Source organism: Salmo salar, chromosome ssa15 (genome assembly GCF_905237065.1).
Source record: "Salmo salar chromosome ssa15, Ssal_v3.1, whole genome shotgun sequence".
Taxonomy (NCBI): domain Eukaryota; kingdom Metazoa; phylum Chordata; class Actinopteri; order Salmoniformes; family Salmonidae; genus Salmo; species Salmo salar.
This window is the reverse complement of record NC_059456.1, coordinates 16,025,741-16,047,139: the sequence shown is the minus strand read 5'-3', so window position 1 is coordinate 16,047,139 and position 21,399 is coordinate 16,025,741. Positions and strand designations below refer to the sequence as shown.

Here is a 21,399-nt window from a genome sequence, read left to right as displayed (position 1 = left end):
ACACACATAAATACACACATTACATACACACATAAATACATAAATAAATACATGGAGGACCACACATTCTCCCGCCAGGTTAGTTTTTTATAAATCCCATAGTTTGCTTAGAAAGTGGTCTTCTTTGTATAAATGTTTATAAATGAGGCCCCTGGTCAGTAATTGGGGAGTCCAGTGGATTTTGATTGTCCTTTATAGCATTTTCTAGTCCATTCAACTTCTTGTGAATTTGGCATTGTTCTGCGTTTGTGTCAATTTGAAAGGTGTTGTAGAGTGTTTTAAAATGGGTTGTCCATATGTCACCATTTTGTATCGCTAATTCCTCTTGTTTCGATTTTTTTAGTTTTTTCCAATTTTGCCAGTTGTTTGTGTTTATGGACTCCTCAATTAGTGTCAGCTGCTTGCTGTTGTACTGTGCTTTTTTGGTTCTGAGTGTACGTTTATAGAGTTTTAAAGTCTCAGAGTAATGAGACTTTTCACAATAATGAGTCTCTCTCTTTCTCTCTCTCAGCTTTCTCTCTCTCAGCTGTCTCTCTCAGCTGTCTCTCTCTCAGCTGTCTCTCTCTCAGCTGTCTCTCTCTCAGCTATCTCAGCTGTCTCTCTCTCAGCTGTCTCTCTCTCAGCTGTCTCTCTCTCAGCTGTCTCTCTCTCAGCTGTCTCAGCTGTCTCTCTCTCTGTCTCAGCTGTCTCTCTCTCTGTCTCAGCTGTCTCTCTCTCTCACCTGTCTCTCTCTCTCTCTGTCTCACCTGTCTCTATCTCTCTGTCTCACCTGTCTCTCTCTCTCTCTCTCTCTCTCAGCTGTGTCTCTCTCTCTCTCTCTCTCTCAGCTGTCTCTCTCTCTCAGCTGTCTCTCTCTCTGTCTCAGCTGTCTCTCTCTCTGTCTCAGCTCTCAATTAATTTTTTTTTATTGTCATGACGTAACACTGTACATATTGCCAAAGCTTACTTTGAATATTTACAAGCTCTCTCTCTCTGTCTCAGTGCTCTCTCTCTCTCTCTCTCTCTCTCTCTCTCTCTCTCTCTCTCTCTCTCTCTCTCAGCTCTCTCTCTCTTTCTCAGCGCTCTCTCTCTCTCAGCTCTTTCTCGCTCAGCTCTCTCTCTTTCTGTCTCTCTCTCAGCTCTCGCTCAGCTCTCTCTCTCTCTTTCTCTCTCTTTCTCAGCTCTTATTTTATTTTTATTTTTATTTCACCTTTATTTAACCAGGTAGGCTAGTTGAGAACAAGTTCTCATTTACAACTGCGACCTGGCCAAGATAAAGCACAGCAATTCGATACATACAACAACACAGAGTTACACATGGAATAAACAAACATACAGTCAATAGTACAGTAGAACAAAAGAAAACAAAAAGTCTATATACAGTGAGTGCAAATGAGGTAAGTTAAGGCAATAAATAGGCCATGGTGGCGAAGTAATTACAATATAGCAATTAAACACTGGAATGGTAGATGTGCAAAAGATAAATGTGCAAGTAGAGATACTGGGGTGCAAAGGAGCAAGATAAATAAATACAGTATGGGGATGAGGTAGGTAGATAGATGGGCTGTTTACAGATGGGCTATGTATAGGTGCAGTGATCTGTGAGCTGCACTGACAGCTGGTGCTTAAAGCTAGTGAGGGAGATATGAGTCTCCAGCTTCAGCGATTTTTGCAGTTCGTTCCAGTCATTGGCAGCAGAGAACTGGAAGGAAATACGACCAAAGGAGGAATTGGCGTTGGCGGTGACCAGTGAGATATACCTGCTGGAGCTCGTGCTATGGGTGGGTGCTGCTATGGTGACCAGTGAGCTGAGGTAAGGCGGGGCTTTACCTAGCAGAGACTTGAAGATAACCTGTAGCCAGTGGGTTTAGAGATGAGTATGAAGCGAGGGCCAGCCAACGAGAGCGTTCAGGTCGCAGTGGTGGCTTTGGTGACAAAACGGATGGCACTGTGATAGACTGCATCCAGTTTGTTGAGTAGAGTGTTGGAGGCTATTTTATAGATGACATCACCGAAGTCGAGGATCGGTAGGATGCTCAGTTTTACGAGGGTATGTTTGGCAGCATGAGTGAAGGATGCTTTGTTGCGATATAGGAAGCCGATTCTAGATTTAATTTTGGATTGGAGATGCTTAATGTGAGTCTGGAAGGAGAGTTTACAGTCTAACCAGACACCTAGGTATTTGTAGTTCTCCATGTATTCTAAGTCAAAACCGTCCAGAGTAGTGATGCTGGACAGGTGGGCAGGTGCGGCAGTGATCGATTGAATAGCATGCATTTAGTTTTATTTGCGTTTAAGAGCAGTTGGAGGCCACGGAAGGAGAGTTGTATGGCATTGAAGCTCGTCTGGAGGTTAGTTAACACAGTGTCCAAAGAGGGGCCAGAAGTATACAGAATGGTGTCATCTGCGTAGAGGTGGATCAGAGAATCACCAGCAGCAAGGGCAACATCATTGATGTATACAGAGAAGAGAGTCAGCCCGAGAATTGAACCCTGTGGCACACCCATAGAGACTGCCAGAGGTCCGGACAACAGGCTCTCCAATTTGACACACTGAACTCTATCAGAGAAGTAGTTGGTAAACCAGGCGAGGCAATCATTTGAGAAACCAAGGCTGTCGAGTCTGCCAATAAGAATGTGGTGATTGACAGAGTCGAAAGCCTTGGCCAGGTCGATGAATACGGCTGCACAGTAATGTCTCTTATCGATGGCGGTTATGATGTAGTTTAAGACCTTGAGTGTGGCTGAGGTGCACCCATGACCAGCTCTGAAACCAGATTGCATAGCAGAGAAGGTACGGTGGAATTCGAAATGGTCAGTAATCTGTTTGTTAACCTCTTGGGGCTAGGTGGGACGCTAGCGTGCCACCCGTGGTGCACTCCATCAACAGCAGGTGCATTTCAAGAGCGGCAAATTTGAATCCAAATAAATGTCAAAATTCAAATTTTTCAAAAATACAACTATTTTACACCATTTGAAAGATAAACATCTCCTTAATCTAACCACGTTTTACGATTTCAAAAAGGTTTTACGGCGAAAGCATAAATTTAGAGTATGTTAGGACAGTACATTTACAAGAGTTGTGTGTAATGTTTTGTCAAGTCAAAGACAGGGTCACCAAAACCATAAAACCAGCTAAAATGATGCACTAACCTTTTACAATCTCCATCAGATGACACTCCTAGGACATTATGTTAGACAATGCATGCATTTTTAGTTCTATCAAGTTCATATTTATATCCAAAAACAGCGTTTTACTATGGCATTGATGTTGAGGAAATCGTTTCCCTCCAATAACCGGCAGTCAAGTCAGCGTCACAAATTAAATAATTAAAATTAGAAAACATTGGTAAAATATTATATTGTCATTTAAAGAATTATAGATTTACATCTCTTGAACGCAATCAACTTGCCAGATTTAAAAATAACCATACTGGGAAATCACACTTTGCAATAATCTGAGCACTGCGCCCAGAAAAATACGCGTTGCGATACAGACTAGACGTCATGTTGGGGAGATCTAAAATCGAAAATACTATGTAAATAATCCATTACCTTTGATTCTCTTCATCAGATGTCACTTCCAGGTATCACAGGTCCATAACGAATGTAGTTTTGTTCAAAAAAGCTCATCATTTATGTCCAAAAATCTCCGTCTCGTTAGCACATGATGTAAGCCAGCCGGACTTCTCGTCATGAACGAGGGGAAAAAATATATTTCCGTTCGTTCAAACATGTCAAACGTTGTATAGCATAAATCATTAGGGCCTTTTTTAACCAGAACATGAATAATATTCAAGGTGGACGAATGCATACTCTTTTATAACGTATTGGAACGAGGGTACCCAACATGAACTCGCGCGCCAGGTGTCTAATGGGACATCATCGTTCCATGGCTCTTGTTCGGTCAGATCTCCCTCCAGAAGACTCAAAACACTTTGTAAAGGCTGGTGACATCTAGTGGAAGCAATAGGAAGTGCCAAAATATTCCTAAGCCCCTGTGTTTTTCAATGGGATAGGTTTAAAGTCAATACAACACATCAGGTATCCACTTCCTGTCAGAAAATGTCTCAGGGTTTTGCCTGCCAAATGAGTTCTGTTATACTCACAGACACCATTCAAACAGTTTTAGAAACTTTAGAGTGTTTTCTATCCATATATAATAAGTATATGCATATTCTAGTTACTGGGTAGGATTAGTAACCAGATTAAATCGGGTACATTTTTTTCATCCAGACGTGCAAATGCTGCCCCCTAGCCCCAACAGGTTAACTTGGCTTTCGAAGACCTTAGAAAGACAGGGTAGGATAGATATAGGTCTGTAGCAGTTTGGGTGTAGAGTGTCACCCCCTTTGAAGAGGGGGATGACCACGGCAGCTTTCCAGTCTTTGGGAATCTCAGACGATACGAAAGAGTTTGAACAGGCTAGTAATAAGGGTTGCATCAATTTCGGCAGATAATTTTAGAAAGAGAGGGTCCAGATTGTCTAGCCCGGCTGATTTGTATGGGTCCAGATTTTGCAGCTCTTTCAGAACATCAGCTATCTGGATTTGGGTGAAGGAGAAATGGTGGAGACTTTGGCGGGTTTCTGTGGAGGGTGCCGGGCAGTTGACCGGGGTAGGGGTAGCCAGGTGGAAAGCATGGCCGGCTGTAGAGAAATGCTTATTGAAATTCTCAATTATAGTGGATTTATCGGTGGTAACAGTGTTTCCTAGCCTCAGAGCAGTGGACAGCTGGGAGGAGGTGCTCTTATTCTCCATGGACTTTACAGTGTCCAATAACTTTTTTGAGTTTGTACTACAGGATGCAAATTTCTGTTTGAAAAGCTAGCCTTAGCTTTCCTAACTGCCTGTGTATATTTGTTCCTAACTTCCCTGAAAAGTTGCATATCATGGGGGCTATTTGATGCTAATGCAGAACGCCACAGGATGTTTTTGTGCTGGTCAAGGGCATACAGGTCTGGAGTGAACCAAGGACTATATCTATTCCTGGTTGTACATTTATTTGAGTGGGGCATGCTTATTTAAGATGGTGAGGAAGGCACTTTTAAAGAATAGCCAGGCATCATCTACTGATGGGATGAGGTCAATGTCATTCCAGGATACCCCAGCCAGGTCGATTTAGAAAGGCCTGCTCACAGAAGTGTTTTAAGGAGCACTTGACAGTGATGAGGGGTGGTCGTTTGGTCGCAGACCCATTACGGATGCAGGCAATGAGGCAGTGATCGCTGAGATCTTGATTGAAAACAGCAGAGGTGTATTTGGAGGGCGAGTTAGTTAGGACAACATCTATGAGGGTTCCCGTGTTTATGGATTTGTGGTTGTACCTGGTAGGTTCATTGATAATTTGTGTGAGATTGAGGGCTTCAAGCTTAGATTGTAGGATGGCCGGGGTGTTAAGCATGTCCCAGTTTAGGTCACCTAGTAGCACGAGCTCAGAAGATAGATGGGGGGCAATCAATTCACATATGGTATCGAGGGCACAGCTGGGCGCAGAGGGAGGTCTATAGCAAGCGGCAACATTGAGAGACTTGTTTCTGGAAAGGTGAATTTTTAGAAGTAGAAGCTCGAATTGTTTGGGTCCAGACTTGTATAGTAATACAGAACTCTGCAGGCTATCTTTGCAGTAGATTGCAACACCGCCCCCTTTGGCAGTTCTATCTTGGCGGAAAATGTTATAGTTAGCGGTGGAGATTTCAGGGTTTTTGGTGGTTTTCCAAAGCCAGGATTCAGACACGGCTAAGACATCCGGGTTGGCAGAGTGTGCTAAAGCAGTGAGTAAAACAAACTGAGGGAGTAGGCTTCTAATGTTAACATGCATGAAATAAAGGCTTTTACGGTTACAGAAGTCAACAAATGAGAGCACCTGGGGAGTGGGAGTGGAGCTAGGCACTGCAGGACCTGGATTAACCTCCACATCACCAGAGGAACAGATGAGAAGTAGGATAAGGGTACGGCTAAAGGCTATACGAACTGACCATCTACCACGTTCGGAACAGAGACTAAAAGGAGCAGGTTTCTGGGCACGATAGCATAGATTCAAGGCATAGTGTACAGACAAAGGTAAGGTAGGATGTGAGTACATTGGAGGTAAACCTAGACATTGAGTAATGATGAGAGATATAGTCTCTAGAGACGTTTAAACCAGGTGGTGTCATCGCATATGTAGGAGGTGGAACAACATGGTTGGTTAAGGCATATTGAGCAGGGCTAGAGGCTCTACAGTGAAATAAGACAGTAATCACTAACCAGGACAGTAATGGATGAGGCATATTGATATTAGAGACGGGCATGCGTAGCCAAGTGAACATATGGGTCCAGTGAGTGGTTTGGCTGACTGGGGACACGGCGATTCAGACAGTTAGTAGGTTGGGGCTAAACAACCTAGCAGTTAGCAGACCGGGGCTGACAAGCTAGCAGTTAGCAGACCGGGTTAGCAAGCAAGCAGTTGGCAGACCGGGGCTAGCAGTTAGGAGACCGGGGCAGGCAAGCTAGCAGTTTAACAGACCGGGGCAAGCATGCTAGCAGTTAACAGACCGGGGCTAGCAAGTTAGCTTTTGGGGGACGTCGCGATGGGGGTATGTCTGTTTTTGCCTCTTCGTGCGGTGACCTCAATAGATCAGTCGTGGAATTATTAGGGTTCCAAGTAGCTCTAGGTAGCTAGCAGGCCGCGGTTAGCAGAATGGGCCTTCAGCGGACGTCGCCCTTGAGGGGCCTGTTGGAATCCTCGGGCAGATTATGTCGGTATTCCAGTCGTAGAGGATCGTCGGGGTTCCGTGCCCCGTACCGGCAGTAGAAGGGGTTAGGATATTGTAGCCCAGGAGTGGGCTTCGGTGGTAGCACAGGAGCCCTGGCCGAGCTAGCTTCAGGCTAATTGGTGCTTGCTCCGGGATGGAAACGCTAGCCAGGAGTAGTCACCCGGGATTGCGGTTAGCTAGATCCAGATGAAAATGTTTAGAATTTGCGGTAGGAATCCGGGGATATGGGGGGAAAAAAATAAAAATAATAATAGGTCCGTTATGTTCTGGTTTGAGTCACGTTGTTTGAACTGGCGAGAGCTTTCCGAGCTAAAGGTTAGCTGATGACCGCTAGCAATGGTTTGCTGACTGATAGCTGGTAGGTAGTTAGCTGGCTAGCTTCAGTTGAGGGATTCCAGATCTGAAGTAAATAGAAATACTTTAGAAAAAAAACAGATCCACGCCACATTGGGTGAGGCGGGTTGCAGGAGAGTATTTAGAAGTTGAGCTTTAGGAAAATATTTTTTGAAGATATGCGAAGAAAAAGATGTAAAAAGATGTATACAAGGGACACAACAGGACAATGACGTCTGACTGCTACGCCATCTTGGATTCAAGAATCTATCTCGCTCCGTCTCAGCTCTCTCTCGTTCCGTCTCAGCTCTCTCCCGCTCTGTCTCAGCTCTCTCCCGCTCTGTCTCAGCTCTCTCCCGCTCTGTCTCAGCTCTCTCCCGCTCTGTCTCAGCTCTCTCCCGCTCTGTCTCAGCTCTCTCCCGCTCTGTCTCAGCTCTCTCCCGCTCCGTCTCAGCTCTCTCCCGCTCCGTCTCAGCTCTCTCTCGCTCCGTCTCCCGCTCCGTCTCAGCTCTCTCTCGCTCCGTCTCAGCTCTCTCTCGCTCCGTCTCAGCTCTCTCTCTCTCCGTCTCAGCTCTCTCTCGCTCCGTCTCAGCTCTCTCTCGCTCCGTCTCAGCTCTCTCTCGCTCCGTCTCAGCTCTCTCCCGCTCCGTCTCAGCTCTCTCTGCCTCTGTCTTAGCTCTGTCTCAGGGAGGGAGGATAGAGTAGAGTAAAGGAGACTGGAGACGCCATAGCTTCTCTGTTCCCCTCTTCTCTCTCACAGCCGTGGCTACAGCTTCTTTTCCATGGCCTGTCCTCTTCTTCTTCATACATCTCATTTATCCAAAGCCTTCCTTTAGGTCTCATAAGAGCTTCTCATTGGATGGTTCTGTGATGTATGAGGAGGAGAACAGAACAGAGAGCTTTCGGCAGGCAGTTAAGAGGCTTTTCTCTCTACAGATTCAGGCTTAGTTGGTTAGTTATCCGTGATTGGCTGAAAAAGAGAGTTGGTCATGTCCATAGGGTTTCCACTGTTTCTGTGAAAGCATCAATCCCAGTCTCTGGTGTAGCCATGTTGTGGTCACTGATATTCTGTATTAACCCATTAACTGTCTCTTCTTGAAAAACATGTTGAACAATTATTTCACTTTATACTAATAACAACTCAAATGAAATAGATTTTTTTCCGAACTGACAGAGTAATACCAGATGGTTGAGAAGTCAAGAGGAACCTAGAACCCAGGAACTAGAACCCAGGAACCTAGAACCCAGGAACTCGAACCCAGAAACTACAACCCAGGAACTAGAACCCAGCCAGCAATACTATATTAGAATGGCAATTTGCATAGCATTTTTACTAATTTCAGCAATTTTGCATTTACTTTTATTTTATAAAAATGTATTTTGACACAGCTAGCGACTGGAACGAGCTGCAACAAACACTCAAACTGGACAGTTTTATCTCCATCTCTTCATTAAAAGACTCAATCATGGACACTCTTACTGACAGTTGTGGCTGCTTCGCGTGATGTATTGTTGTCTCTATCTTCTTGCCCTTTGTGCTGTTGGTTGTCCCCAATAATGTTTGTACCATGTTTTGTGCTGCTGCCATGTTGTGCTGCTACCATGTTGTGGTTCTACCGTGTTGTGCTGCTGCAATGTTGTGTTGCTACCATGCTGTGTTGTCATGTGTTGCTGCCATGCTGTGTTGTCTTAGGTCTCTCTTGTCATGATGTGTGTTTTGTCTTATATTTTTATTGAATTTATTTATCTTTAATCCCAGCCCCCGTCCCTGCAAGAGGCCATTTTGGTAGGCCATCATTGTAAAAAATAAGTTGTTATTTTAACTGACTTGCCTAGTTAAATAAAGAAAAATATATTCTTAATTACATTCCTTTACTTTAGATTTTGTATATTGTTAGATAGTACTGCACTGTTGGAGCTAGAAACACAAGCATTTCGCTACACCCGCAATAACATCTGCTAACCATGTGACCAATAACATCTGCTAACCACGTGTATGGACCAATAACATCTGCTAACCATGTGACCAATAACATCTGCTAACCATGTGACCAATAACATCTGCTAACCATGTGACCAATAACATCTGCTAACCATGTGACCAATAACATCTGCTAACCATGTGACCAATAGCATCTGCTAACCATGTGACCAATAACATCTGCTAACCATGTGTATGTGACCAATAACATCTGCTAACCGTGTGTATGGACCAATAACATCTGCTAACCGTGTGTATGTGACCAATAACATCTGCTAACCATGTGTGTGACCAATAACATCTGCTAACCATGTGACCAATAACATCTGCTAACCATGTGTATGTGACCAATAACATCTGCTAACCATGTGACCAATAACATCTGCTAAACACGTGTACAGTTGAAGTTTACATACACTTAGGTTGGAGTCATTAAAACTTGTTTTTCAACCCCTCCACACATTTCTTGTTTACAAACTATAGTTTTGGCAAGTCGGTTAGGACATCTACTTTGTGCATGGCGCAAGTCATTTTTCAACAATTGTTTCCAGACAGATTATTTCACTTATAATTCATTGTATCACAATTCCAGTGGGTCAGAAGTTTACATACACTAAGTTGACTGTGCAATTTAACAGCTTGGAAAATTCCAGAAAATTATGTTATGGCTTTAGAAGCGCCTGATAGGGTAATTGACATAATTTGAGTCAATTAGAGGTGTACCTGTGGATGTATGTCAAGGCCTACCTTCAAACTCAGTGCCTCTTTGCTTGACATATTGGGAAAATCAAAAGAAATCAGCCAAGACCTCAGAAAAACAATTATAGACCTCTGCAAGAAGGGGGAAGCTTGTGTGGGCAGAACTGAAAAAGCGTGTGCGTGCAAGGAGGCCTACAAACCTGACTCAGTTCCACCAGCTCTGTCAGGTGCAATGGGCCAAAATTCACCCAACTTATTGTGGGAAGCTTGTGGAAGGCTACCCAAAATGTTTGACCAAAGTTAAACAATTTAAAGGCAATGCTACCAAATACTAATCGAGTGCATGTAAACTTCTGACCCACTGGGAATGTGATGAAAGAAATAAAAGCTGAAATAAATCATTCTCTCTACTATTATTCTGACATTTCACATTCTTAAAATGTAAGTGGTGATTCTAACTGACCTAAGACAGGGGATTTTTACTTTTTACTAGGATTAAATGTCAGGAATTGTGAAAAACTGAGTTTTTAAATATATTTGGCTAAGGTGTATGTAATGGAATGTTATAAACAGACTTAGTTTCTATCGTGCAACAGCCCAAGCCCTCTACTTGATCTGAAAACTGAAGGGGGGGTCTATTCAAGTTAATGGAATTCACATTAGAATTCCAAACCACCTAGGAACCCAGACAGACCAAGCCCCTCTCAGGTAATACCTCCCATCCTCTCTAATCATTATCATAGTACTGTTGTCTATACGGCCAGGGGTGTTGTCAGTTGTCATCTTGTCTTCTACCCATTCGTTTGAACTCCGCTCTTAGATCTGCTTTTGTTAGCTCAAAAGAGAAGGCCTCTGTGGTCTGCTGACCCAGTGTTTTTTAGTGCTAAGAGGCTGCTGAACATTTTGCAGCCGCGACCCAGTGACGGCACGGGGCCGGAGATAATTGGCTGCTTTTCAGATCCTGTCAGGGTGTTGATCAGCTCTATAAAATCCTGTTTCATCATCTCTGATTTACCCTTTTTTTGTTGTTGATGGCATTTGATCCCACATGCACTACGACAGCAACAGCTCTTGGCTGATGATGTAGGACGGACGGAAGAAATCCTGTGATATCCTTCATCGAAGCCCCCTCCCCAGGAAGCACAGGATAGAGGATGAAGGAGCAGGAATCTCTGGAAGCAGGTGGGTGAAACTGGTTGGTCAATAGGATGGGATCACCCAAAGCCATTTCAGACCCATTCACCAAAGACCACTGCCTTACGCTTGGCTTACGGTGTGTGACGTACCTCCACTGGGATAAAAAGCCTTGCTCATAAAAAGCCTTGCTGCTTTTATTCTTCAAGGGGGGGAATTACGGGTGAGACACTTAATGTCTTAGAGTGGGACCTATCCAGGATACGCTGCAATGTCGTCTCAATAAGCTGCCAGTTTCCACATCGTAGGAAAGCAGCTCCTACATGGGATGAAACGTTCATAGTCTCTGGAGGTGGTTACTGCCAGTTTCCCCGGTGTGGCAGAAAGTGGTAGACGCCATTTTGGAAAAACTCAGTTCAAATCCATGCAAATAAGATAGGTTGGTGAGGAATCAGTTTAAAGTCAATCAATCCAGACAGTGCCATAGTAAATTAGATTGAATCACACAGTTTGTAGGATTATCATAGTTGTAGGCAGCAAGCCAGAACCACAGACTAGAACCCAGCCAGCACTAGGACCCACAATAAACCCAACCACAGACTAGAACCCAGCCAGCACTAGGACCCACAATAAACCCAACCACAGACTAGAACTCAGCCAGCACTTGGTACCACAATAAACCCAACCACAGACTAGAACCCAGCCAGCACTAGGACCCACAAATAAACCCAACCACAGACTATAACCCAGCCAGCACTAGGACCCACAATAAACCCAACCACAGACTAGAACCCAGCCAGCACTAGGACCCACATTAAACCCAACCACAGACTAGAACCCAGCCAGCACTAAGACCCACAATAAACACAACCACAGACTATAACCCAGCCAGCACTAAGACCCACAATAAACCCAACCATAGACTAGAACCCAGCCAGAACTAGGACCCACAATACACCCAACCACAGTCTAGAACCCAGCCAGCACTAGGACCCACAATAAACCCAACCACAGACTAGAACCCAACCAGCACTAAGACCCACAATAAACCCAACCACAGACTAGAACCCAGCCAGCACTAGGACCCACAATAAACCCAACCACAGACTGGAACCCAGCCAGCACTAGGACCCACAATAAACCCAACCACAGACTAGAACCCAGCCAGCACTAAGACCCACAATAAACACAACCACAGACTAGAACCCAGCCAGCACTAAGACCCACAATAAACACAACGAAGCTCACAAAACTAGCCAGCATAACAACAGCAAGGAGAGAGCGGTGACTTACTCAATGTGATTAAATGCTGGGGCCCATCAAAACAGCAATGCAACAGAGGCCGAGTTACCAGTATGATAGCCAGGAGAGAAACACCTTGGAGGGGAGGTAGTTTCCAGTACAGGCCGGTGGAAAGCCAGGAGAGAAGCACCTTGGAGGGGAGGTAGTTCCCAGTACAGGCCGGTGGAAAGCCAGGAGAGAAGCACCTTGGAGGGGAGGTAGTTCCCAGTACAGGCCGGTGGAAAGCCAGGAGAGAAGCACCTTTGGAGGGGAGGTAGTCTCCAGTACAGGCCGGTGGAAAGCCAGGACAGAAGCACCTTGGAGGGGAGGTAGTTCCCAGTACAGGCCGGTGGAAAGCCAGGAGAGAAGCACCTTTGGAGGGGAGGTAGTTCCCAGTACAGGCCGGTGGAAAGCCGGGAGGGTGGCAAGCGCTACACCGGGCAGCGGGAGAGTCCAAAAGACTACGGTCAAGTGGAATTCAAGTTTGGCAGTTGTCCAAAAACAGCCAAGGCACAATGTCAAGTGGAAGGACGAAAACAGCAGTAGGCAAGTGTCTGCTCAGATAATGCCCTAGTGCCAACAGCATGCTTTGTTTAACGCCAGTGACAAGTCTTTGGTAAAAATTGAAAAGAGTAGATGGCTGCCCTGGAGCCTTAACAGTTAACAGGTTCATGTTCATCAATCCATGGAGCCTTAACATTTTTACATTTTAGTCATTTAGCAGACGCTCTTATCCAGAGCGACTTACAGTAGTGAATGCATACATTTTTATTTATTTTTTGTCTTTTTTTTTATTTATTTAAAAAATACAAAAATTGTACTGCCCCCCCGTGGGAATCGAACCCACAACCCTGGCATTGCACACACCATGCTGGCATTGCAAACACCATGCTCTACCAACTGAGCAGTTCTAACAGTCAGTTTCTTAACAGGTGAATGTTTATCCATAATTGGAAGAAGCAATTTCATAAATTCATTAAGAGCAGCGTCTGAATGCTCCTCATTAATCACATCAGACCAACAAATATTTTTATCATCCACATAAGAGTCACAGCTAAATATTTTGTATGATTTCTTATACAGTATTTTAGGCCCAGCTGTTGGAACTTTGGCTTTCCTGGATATAGCCACTATATTGTGATCACTGTATCCAATGGGTACAGATACAGCTTCAGAACAAAGTTCTACAGTATTAGTAAAAATGTGATCAATACATGTGGATGATCTTAGTGTTTGTAAACACATTGGTAGGTTGATTTAATAACCTGAACACATCACAAAGCCAATGGGAAGGGAATATCTCCACACAGACAATCCATACTTCACAACAGTCCACAGCCTCCCCGTACTTCACAACAGTCCACAGCCTCCCCATACTTCACAACAGTCCACAGCCTCTCCGTACTTCACAACAGTCCACAGCCTCCCCGTACTTCACAACAGTCCACAGCCTCTCCGTACTTCACAACAGTCCACAGCCTCCCCGTACTTCACAACAGTCCACAGCCTCCCCGTACTTCACAACAGTCCACAGCCTCCCCGTACTTACAAAACAGGCTCCCCGTACTTCACAACAGTCCACAGCCTCCCCGTACTTCACAACAGTCCACAGCCTCCCCGTACTTCACAACAGTCCACAGGCTCCCCGTACTTCACAACAGTCCACAGCCTCCCCGTACTTCACAACAGTCCACAGCCTCCCCGTACTTCACAACAGTCCACAGCCTCTCCGTATTTCAACAGTCCACAGCCTCCCCGTACTTCACAACAGTCCACAGCCTCCCCGTACTTCACAACAGTCCACAGCCTCTCCGTACTTCACAACAGTCCACAGCCTCCCCGTACTTCACAACAGTCCACAGCCTCCCCATACTTCACAACAGTCCACAGCCTCCCCGTACTTCACAACAGTCCACAGCCTCCCCGTACTTCACAACAGTCCAAAGCCTCCCCGTACTTCACAACAGTCCACAGCCTCCCCGTACTTCACAACAGTCCACAGCCTCCCCGTACTTCACAACAGTCCACAGCCTCCCCGTACTTCACAACAGTCCACAGCCTCCCCGTACACAGATAAGGAGCAGTAGTAACCTAACTGACCAGTTTACAGCAGCACAAACAGCTGGGACCAGGCACTGGAGTAGACAACCCAATATACACAACTCTTAAAGAGGAGCAGAAATTTCCATCAGGGTCTGAGATATATTTCCTGTAGTTGGTGAATATATTTCCCATCCACTCGGTCGTCTACAGTAAAGTCTGGAAATAGACCTCATAATGGATTATTGCTGTCTGGATCAATTAGTGATGCCTGATCCTGTCTGCCTCCCATATGGTTCCCTATGCCCTATGTAGGGCCCATAGGGAATAGGGTGCACTAATTTGGTCCAGGCCTATAGGGAATAGGGTGCACTACTTTTGTCCAGGGCCTATAGGGAATAGGTTGCACTACTTTGGTCCAGGGCCTATAGGGAATAGGGTGCACTACTTTGGCCCAGGCCCATAGGGAATAGGGTGCACTATTTTGGTCCAGGGCCCATAGGGAATAGGGTGCCCTACTTTGGCCCAGGCCCATAGGGAATCATGGATTATTGCTGTCTGGATCAATTAGTGATGCCTGATCCTGTCTGCCTCCCATATGGTTCCCTATGCCCTATGTAGGGCCCATAGGGAATAGGGTGCACTACTTTGGTCCAGGCCTATAGAGAATAGGGTGCACTACTTTTGTCCAGGGCCTATAGGGAATAGGGTGCACTACTTTGGTCCAGGGCCTATAGGGAATAGGGTGCACTACTTTGGCCCAGGCCCATAGGGAATAGGGTGCACTACTTTGGTCCAGGCCCATAGGGAATAGGGTGCCCTACTTTGGTCCAGGCCTATAGGGAATAGGGCGCACTACTTTGGTCCAGGCCTATAGGGAATAGGGTGCACTACTTTGGTCCAGAGCCTATAGGGAATAGGGTCCACTACTTTGGCCCAGGCCTATAGGGAATAGGGTGCCATCTGATCCCCACCACAGTAATGTACATCTCACTTTACCAATCTAATACTTAAAAATAAATACACATTGTCTTCATATGGACCATTAGTAATTGATTATATATTATTTAAGATTGTTCTGATATATTCATTTTCTACTCCCCTGCCCTCTGTCCCTCCTTCCCCTTCCCCTCTCCCTCCCTCTCTCCCTGTCCTTCCGCTCTATCTCTCTCTCTCTCTCTCTCTCTCTCTCTCTCTCTCCTCGTCCCTCTCTCTCTCTCCCCGTCCCTCTCTCTCTCTCTCTCTCTCTCTCTCCTCGTCCCTCTCTCTCCTCGTCCCTCTCTCTCTCTCTCTCTCCCCGTCCCTCTCTCCCTCTCTCCCCGTCCCTCTCTCCATCTCTCCCTGTCCCTCTCTCCCCGTCCCCCTCTCTCTCCCCGTCCCCCCTCTCTCCCCGTCCCTCTCTCCCCGTCCCTCTCTCTCTCCCCGTCCCTCTCTCTCTCCCTGTCCCCCTCTCTCCCCGTCCCCCTCTCTCTCCTCGTCCCTCTCTCTCTCTCTCCTCGTCCCTTTCTCTCTCTCTCTCCTCGTCCCTCTCTCTCTCTCTCTCCCGTCCCTCTCTCTCTCTCCCCGTCCCTCTCTCCCCGTCCCTCTCTCCCCGTCCCCCTCTCTCTCCCTGTCCCCCTCTCTCTCCCCGTCCCCCTCTCTCTCCCCGTCCCCCTCTCTCTCCCCGTCCCTCCCTCTCTCCCCGTCCCTCTCTATCTCCCCGTCCCCCTCTCTCTCCCAGTCCCTCTCTCCCTCTCTCCCCGTCCCTCTCTCTCTCCCTGTCCCCCTCTCTCCCCGTCCCCCTCTCTCTCCCCGTCCCCCTCTCCCTCTCCCTCCCTCCGGTCTCTATAGATGCAGTCAGCATGTGGAACATCAGTCCAGAGGAGAGGCTGAAACATGATAAACAGTTTAACTCTCTAACACCTGTCCTGGGATACATATCGGGTGAGTCTCCAACCTGACCTAACCTAACCTGACCTAACGTGTGTGTGTGTGTGTGTGTGTGTGTGTGTGTGTGTGTGTGTGTGTGTGTGTGTGTGTGTGTGTGTGTGTGTGTGTGTGTGTGTGTGTGTGTGTGTATCTACAGTGAGGGAAAAAAGTATTTGATCCCCTGCTGATTTTGTACGTTTGCCCACTGAAAAATAAATGATCAGTCTATAATTTTAATGGTAGGTTTATTTGAACAGTGAGAGACAGAATAACAACCAAAAAATCCAGAAAAACGCATGTCAAAAATGTTATAAAATGAGTTGCATTTTAATGAGGGAAATAAGTATTTGACCCCTCTGCAAAACATGACTTAGTACTTGGTGGAAAAACCCTTGTTGGCAATCAGAGGTCAGACGTTTCATGTAGTTGGCCACCAGGTTTGCACACATCTCAGGAGGGATTTTGTCCCACTCCTCTTTGCAGATCTTCTCCAAGACATTAAGGTTTCGAGGCTGACGTTTGGCAACTCGAACCTTCAGCTCCCTCCACAGATTTTCTATGGTATTAAGGTCTGAAGACTGGCTAGGCCACTCCAGGACCATAATGTGCTTCTTCTTGAGCCACTCCTTTGTTGCCTTGGCCGTGTGTTTTGGGTCATTGTCATGCTGGAATACCCATCCACGACCCATTTTCAATGCCCTGGCTGAGGGAAGGAGGTTCTCACCCAAGATTTGATGGTACATGGCCCCGTCCATTGTCCCTTTGATGCGGTGAAGTTGTCCTGTTCCCTTAGCAGAAAAACACCCCCAAAGCATAATGTTTCCACCTCCATGTTTGACAGTGGGGATGGTGTTCTTGGAGTCATAGGCAGAATTTCTCCTCCTCCAAACACGGCGAGTTGAGTTGATGCCATAGAGCTCCGTTTTGGTCTCATCTGACCACAACACTTTCACCCAGTTGTCCTCTGAATCATTCAGATGTTCATTGGCAAACTTCAGATGGGCATGTATATGTGCTTTCTTGAGCAGGGGGACCTTGCGGGTGCTGCAGGATTTCAGTCCTTCATGGCGTAGTGTGTTACCAATTGTTTTCTTGGTGACTATGGTCCCAGCTGCCTTGAGATCATTGACAAGATACTCCCGTGTAGTTCTGGGCTGATTCCTCACCGTTCTCATGATCATTGCAACTCCATGAGGTGAGATCTTGCATGGAGCCCCAGGCCGAGGGAGATTGACAGTTCTTTTGTGTTTCTTCCATTTGCGAATAATCGCTCCAACTCTTGTCACCTTCTCACCAAGCTGCTTGCCGATGGTCTTGTAGCCCATTCCAGCCTTGTGTAGCTCTACAATCTTGTCCCTGACATCCTTGGAGAGCTCTTTGGTCTTGGCCATGGTGGAGAGTTTGGAATCTGATTGATTGATTGCTTCTGTGGACAGGTGTCTTTTTTACAGGTAACAAGCTGCGGTTAGGAGCACTCCCTTTAAGAGTGTGCTCCTAATCTCAGCTCATTACCTGTATAAAAGACACCTGGGAGCCAGAAATCTTTCTGATTGAGAGGGGGTCAAATACTTATTTCCCTAATTAAAATGCAAATCAATTTATAACATTTTTGACATGCGTTTTTCTGGATATTTTTGTTGTTATTCTGTCTCTCACTGTTGAAATAAACCTATCATTACAATTATAGACTGATAATTTATTTGTCAGTGGGTAAACGTACAAAATCAGCAGGGGATCAAATACTTTTTTCCCTCACTGTAACAGGTGTGTTTGTGTGTGTATATATGTATCTACCAGGTGTGTGTGTGTGTGTGTGTGTGTGTGTGTGTGTGTGTGTGTGTGTGTGTGTGTGTGTGTGTGTGTGTGTGTGTGTGTGTGTGTGTGTGTGTGTGTGTGTGTGTGTGTGTGTGTGTCGTGTGTGTGTGTGTCTGTATCTAACAGGTGTGTGTGTGTGTGTGTGTGTGTGTGTGTCTAACAGGTGTGTGAGTGTGTGTGATATTGAGTGTGTGTGTGTGATATTGAGTGTGTGTGTGTGTGTCTAACAGGTGTTTGTGTGTGAGTGTGTGTGTGTGTGTCTAACAGGTGTGTGTTGTGTTGTGTAGGTGAACAGGCGAGTCAGTTCTTCCTCCAGTCTGGCCTTCCTCCTCCAGTCCTGGCTGAGATCTGGTGAGACAACACAGACCCCTCCCTGGGTGGAAACACTGTCCTGTCGTTAGAGAGGATCTATACTAAATCAGTGTATAACTTCCCCCTCTCTCCCCTCTCTCTCTCTCCCTCTCTCTCTCTTTCTCCCCCTCTCTCTCTCTTCCCCCTCACTTCCTCTCTTTCTCCCCCTCTCTCTCTTCCCCCTCACTCCCTCTTTTTCTCTCTCCCTCTCTCTCTTCCCCCTCGCTCCCTCTTTCTCGCTCTCCCTTTCCTCCCCCTCTCTCCCTCTTTTTCTCTCTCCCCACTCTCTCGCTCTCCTCTCTCTCCCTCTCTTTCTCCCCCTCTATCTCCCCCCTCTCTCTCCCTCTTTATCCCCCTTCTTACCCTCGTTCTCTCCCCCCTCTCTCTCTCCCCTCTCTCCCCGCTCTCTCTCTCTCCCCCTCTATCTCTCCCCTCGCTCCCTCTTTCTCTCTCTCCCTGCTGTCTCTCCCCCCTCGCTCCCTCTTTCTCTCTCTCCCCCTCTATCTCTCACCTCTTTTTCTCCTCCCCCATCTCTCCCCCCTCTCTCCCTCTTTCTCTCCTCCCCCCAGGTCCCTAGCTGATATGGGTAGTGATGGGAGAATGGACCAACTAGAGTTCTCTATCGCCATGAAGCTGATTAAACTGAGGCTGCAAGGGCGGGGCCTTCCCCCCTCTCTACCAATCAGCATGAAGCAGCCACCCACTGCCACGCCCACCTCCATTATGAAGTCATCAGCATGCTTCGGTAGGGCCAGACGGATGGTGACCTCAGTGATCAGGGCATGTATTCATAAAGAGTCTCAGTAGGAGTGTTGATCTAGGATCAGGTCATAAAGAGTCTCTGTAGGAGTGCTGATATAGGATCAGGTCATAAAGAGTCTCAGTAGGAGTGGTGATATAGGATCAGGTCATAAAGAGTCTCAGTAGGAGTGTTGATATAGGATCAGGTCATAAAGCGTCTCAGTAGGAGTGCTGATCTAGGATCAGGTCATACAGAGTCTCAGTAGGAGTGCTGATCTAGGATCAGGTCATACAGAGTCTCAGTAGGAGTGGTGATATAGGATCAGGTCATACAGAGTCTCAGTAGGAGTGGTGATATAGGATCAGGTCATAAAGAGTCTCCCAGTAGGAGTGCTGATCTAGGATCAGGTCATACAGAGTCTCAGTAGGAGTGGTGATATAAGATCAGGTCATAAAGAGTCTCCCAGTAGGAGTGGTGATATAGGATCAGGTCATACAGAGTCTCAGTAGGAGTGGTGATATCGGATCAGGTCATACAGAGTCTCAATAGGAGTGGTGATCTAGGATCAGGTCCCCTCTCTTATTCGTTATGATGTAAAACGGATCCTAGATCACCAGTCCTACTCTGAGATGTTTTGAGAATATGTGGGACAGTGGGATAATGTCATTCTCTCTACCTCCACAGGTATGGGCTCGATGCCAAATTTGTTTGTCGGCATGCCCGTCCTGACCCCGATGCCCCTTAACCCCACCCTGACCTCAGTGCCCTCCCTGGTTCCCATGACGATGCCCCTGGCCAATGGCAACTCCAGCATCCTCAACCCATCTCCATTTAGCACCACTCCAGGTAATATAGTGCAAAATAATACCTACCTACACAGGGCTTTGAAATAATCAATTCCAATTTAAAAAGGGGAAGGGGTTAAAAGTCAGTTTGGCATTTTTGGCAAAGGACATAGTATTTGACGTATAGTTTTCTAGTTCTGGGTCTCAGCCACAAGTTATTCATTGTATCATACAGTGAAATGTGAAGGGGTTATGTATGGTGTTATACAGTCCAGTAAAGTAGGGAGGGGTTATGTATGGTGTTATACAGTTCAGTAAAGTAGGGAGGGGTTATGTATGGTGTTATACAGTTCAGTAAAGTAGGGAGGGGTTATGTATGGTGTTATACAGTCCAGTAAAGTAGGGAGGGGTTATGTATGGTGTTATACAGTCCAGTAAAGTAGGGAGGGGTTATGTATGGTGTTATACAGTTCAGTAAAGTAGGGAGGGGGTTATGTATGGTGTTATACAGTTCAGTAAAGTAGGGAGGGGGTTATGTATGGTGTTATACAGTCCAGTAAAGTAGGGAGGGGTTATGTATGGTGTGATACAGTTTAGTAAAGTAGGGAGGTGTTATGTATGGTGCTATACAGTCCAGTAAAATAGGGCGGGGTTATGTATGGTGTTATACAGTCCAGTAAAGTAGGGAGGGGTTATGTATGCATCATTGGTACTGGTTATGCATACATTATGTCTCTTGGGTTGTATGTGTCTATCTGGGATGTAATCAGACCTGACATACAGTGCATTCGTAAAGTATTCAGACCCCTTGGCTTTCTCCACATTTTGTTACGTTACAGCCATATTCTGAAATGGATTTAATACACATTTTTCCTCATCAATCTACACACAATATCCCATAATGACAAAGCAAAAACAGGTTTTTAGAAACTTTTGCAAATGTATGAAAAATAGAAAACAGAAAATACCTTAATTATGTTCATATTTAGACCCTTTGCTATGACACTTGAAATTGGGCTCAGGTGCATCCTGTTTCCATTGATCATTCTTGAGATGTTTCTACAACTTGATTGGAGTCCATCTGTGGTAAATTCAATTGATTGGACATGATTTGGAAAAGCACACACCTGTCTATATAAGGTCCCACATTTGAGCTCAAAGGGTCTCAATACTTATGAAAATAAGTAATTTATGTTTTTTTATTTTTAATACATTTGTAAAAAATTTTGAAAAACGTTTTTTGCTTTGTTATAATGGGGTCTTGTGTGTAGATTACTGAGGAAAAAAACAAATGTTATTCATTTTAGAATAAGTCTGTAATGTAATAAAATGTGGAAAAAGTAATGGGGTCTGAATACTTTCTGAAGGCACTGTAGAAGCATAGAGCTGAGACAGCGGAGGCAGAGCGAGACAGCGGAGGCAGAGCGGAGACAGCGGAGGCAGAGCGAGACAGCGGAGGCAGAGCTGAGACAGCGGAGGCAGAGCGGAGACAGCGGAGGCAGAGCGGAGACAGCGGAGACAGCGGAGGCAGAGTGAGACAGAGGAGGCAGAGCGAGATAGCGGAGGCAGAGCTGAGACAGCGGAGGCAGAGAGAG

The 21,399-nt window shown here is 45.9% G+C and overlaps 1 protein-coding gene across 1 annotated transcript in view; it reads left to right on the top strand.

Moving 5' to 3' along the window:
* LOC106593452 (intersectin-2) overlaps nt 1-21,399 on the top strand; it is a 102,405-nt gene that overhangs the window by 18,125 nt on the left and 62,881 nt on the right. The window contains exons 5-9 of the mRNA XM_045695265.1: nt 10,811-10,930; nt 16,034-16,126; nt 18,214-18,277; nt 18,847-19,022; nt 19,704-19,865. Of these exons, the coding sequence (XP_045551221.1) occupies nt 10,903-10,930; nt 16,034-16,126; nt 18,214-18,277; nt 18,847-19,022; nt 19,704-19,865 (523 nt within the window). The 5' untranslated portion in view covers nt 10,811-10,902. The remainder of the gene's footprint in view (nt 1-10,810; nt 10,931-16,033; nt 16,127-18,213; nt 18,278-18,846; nt 19,023-19,703; nt 19,866-21,399) is intronic.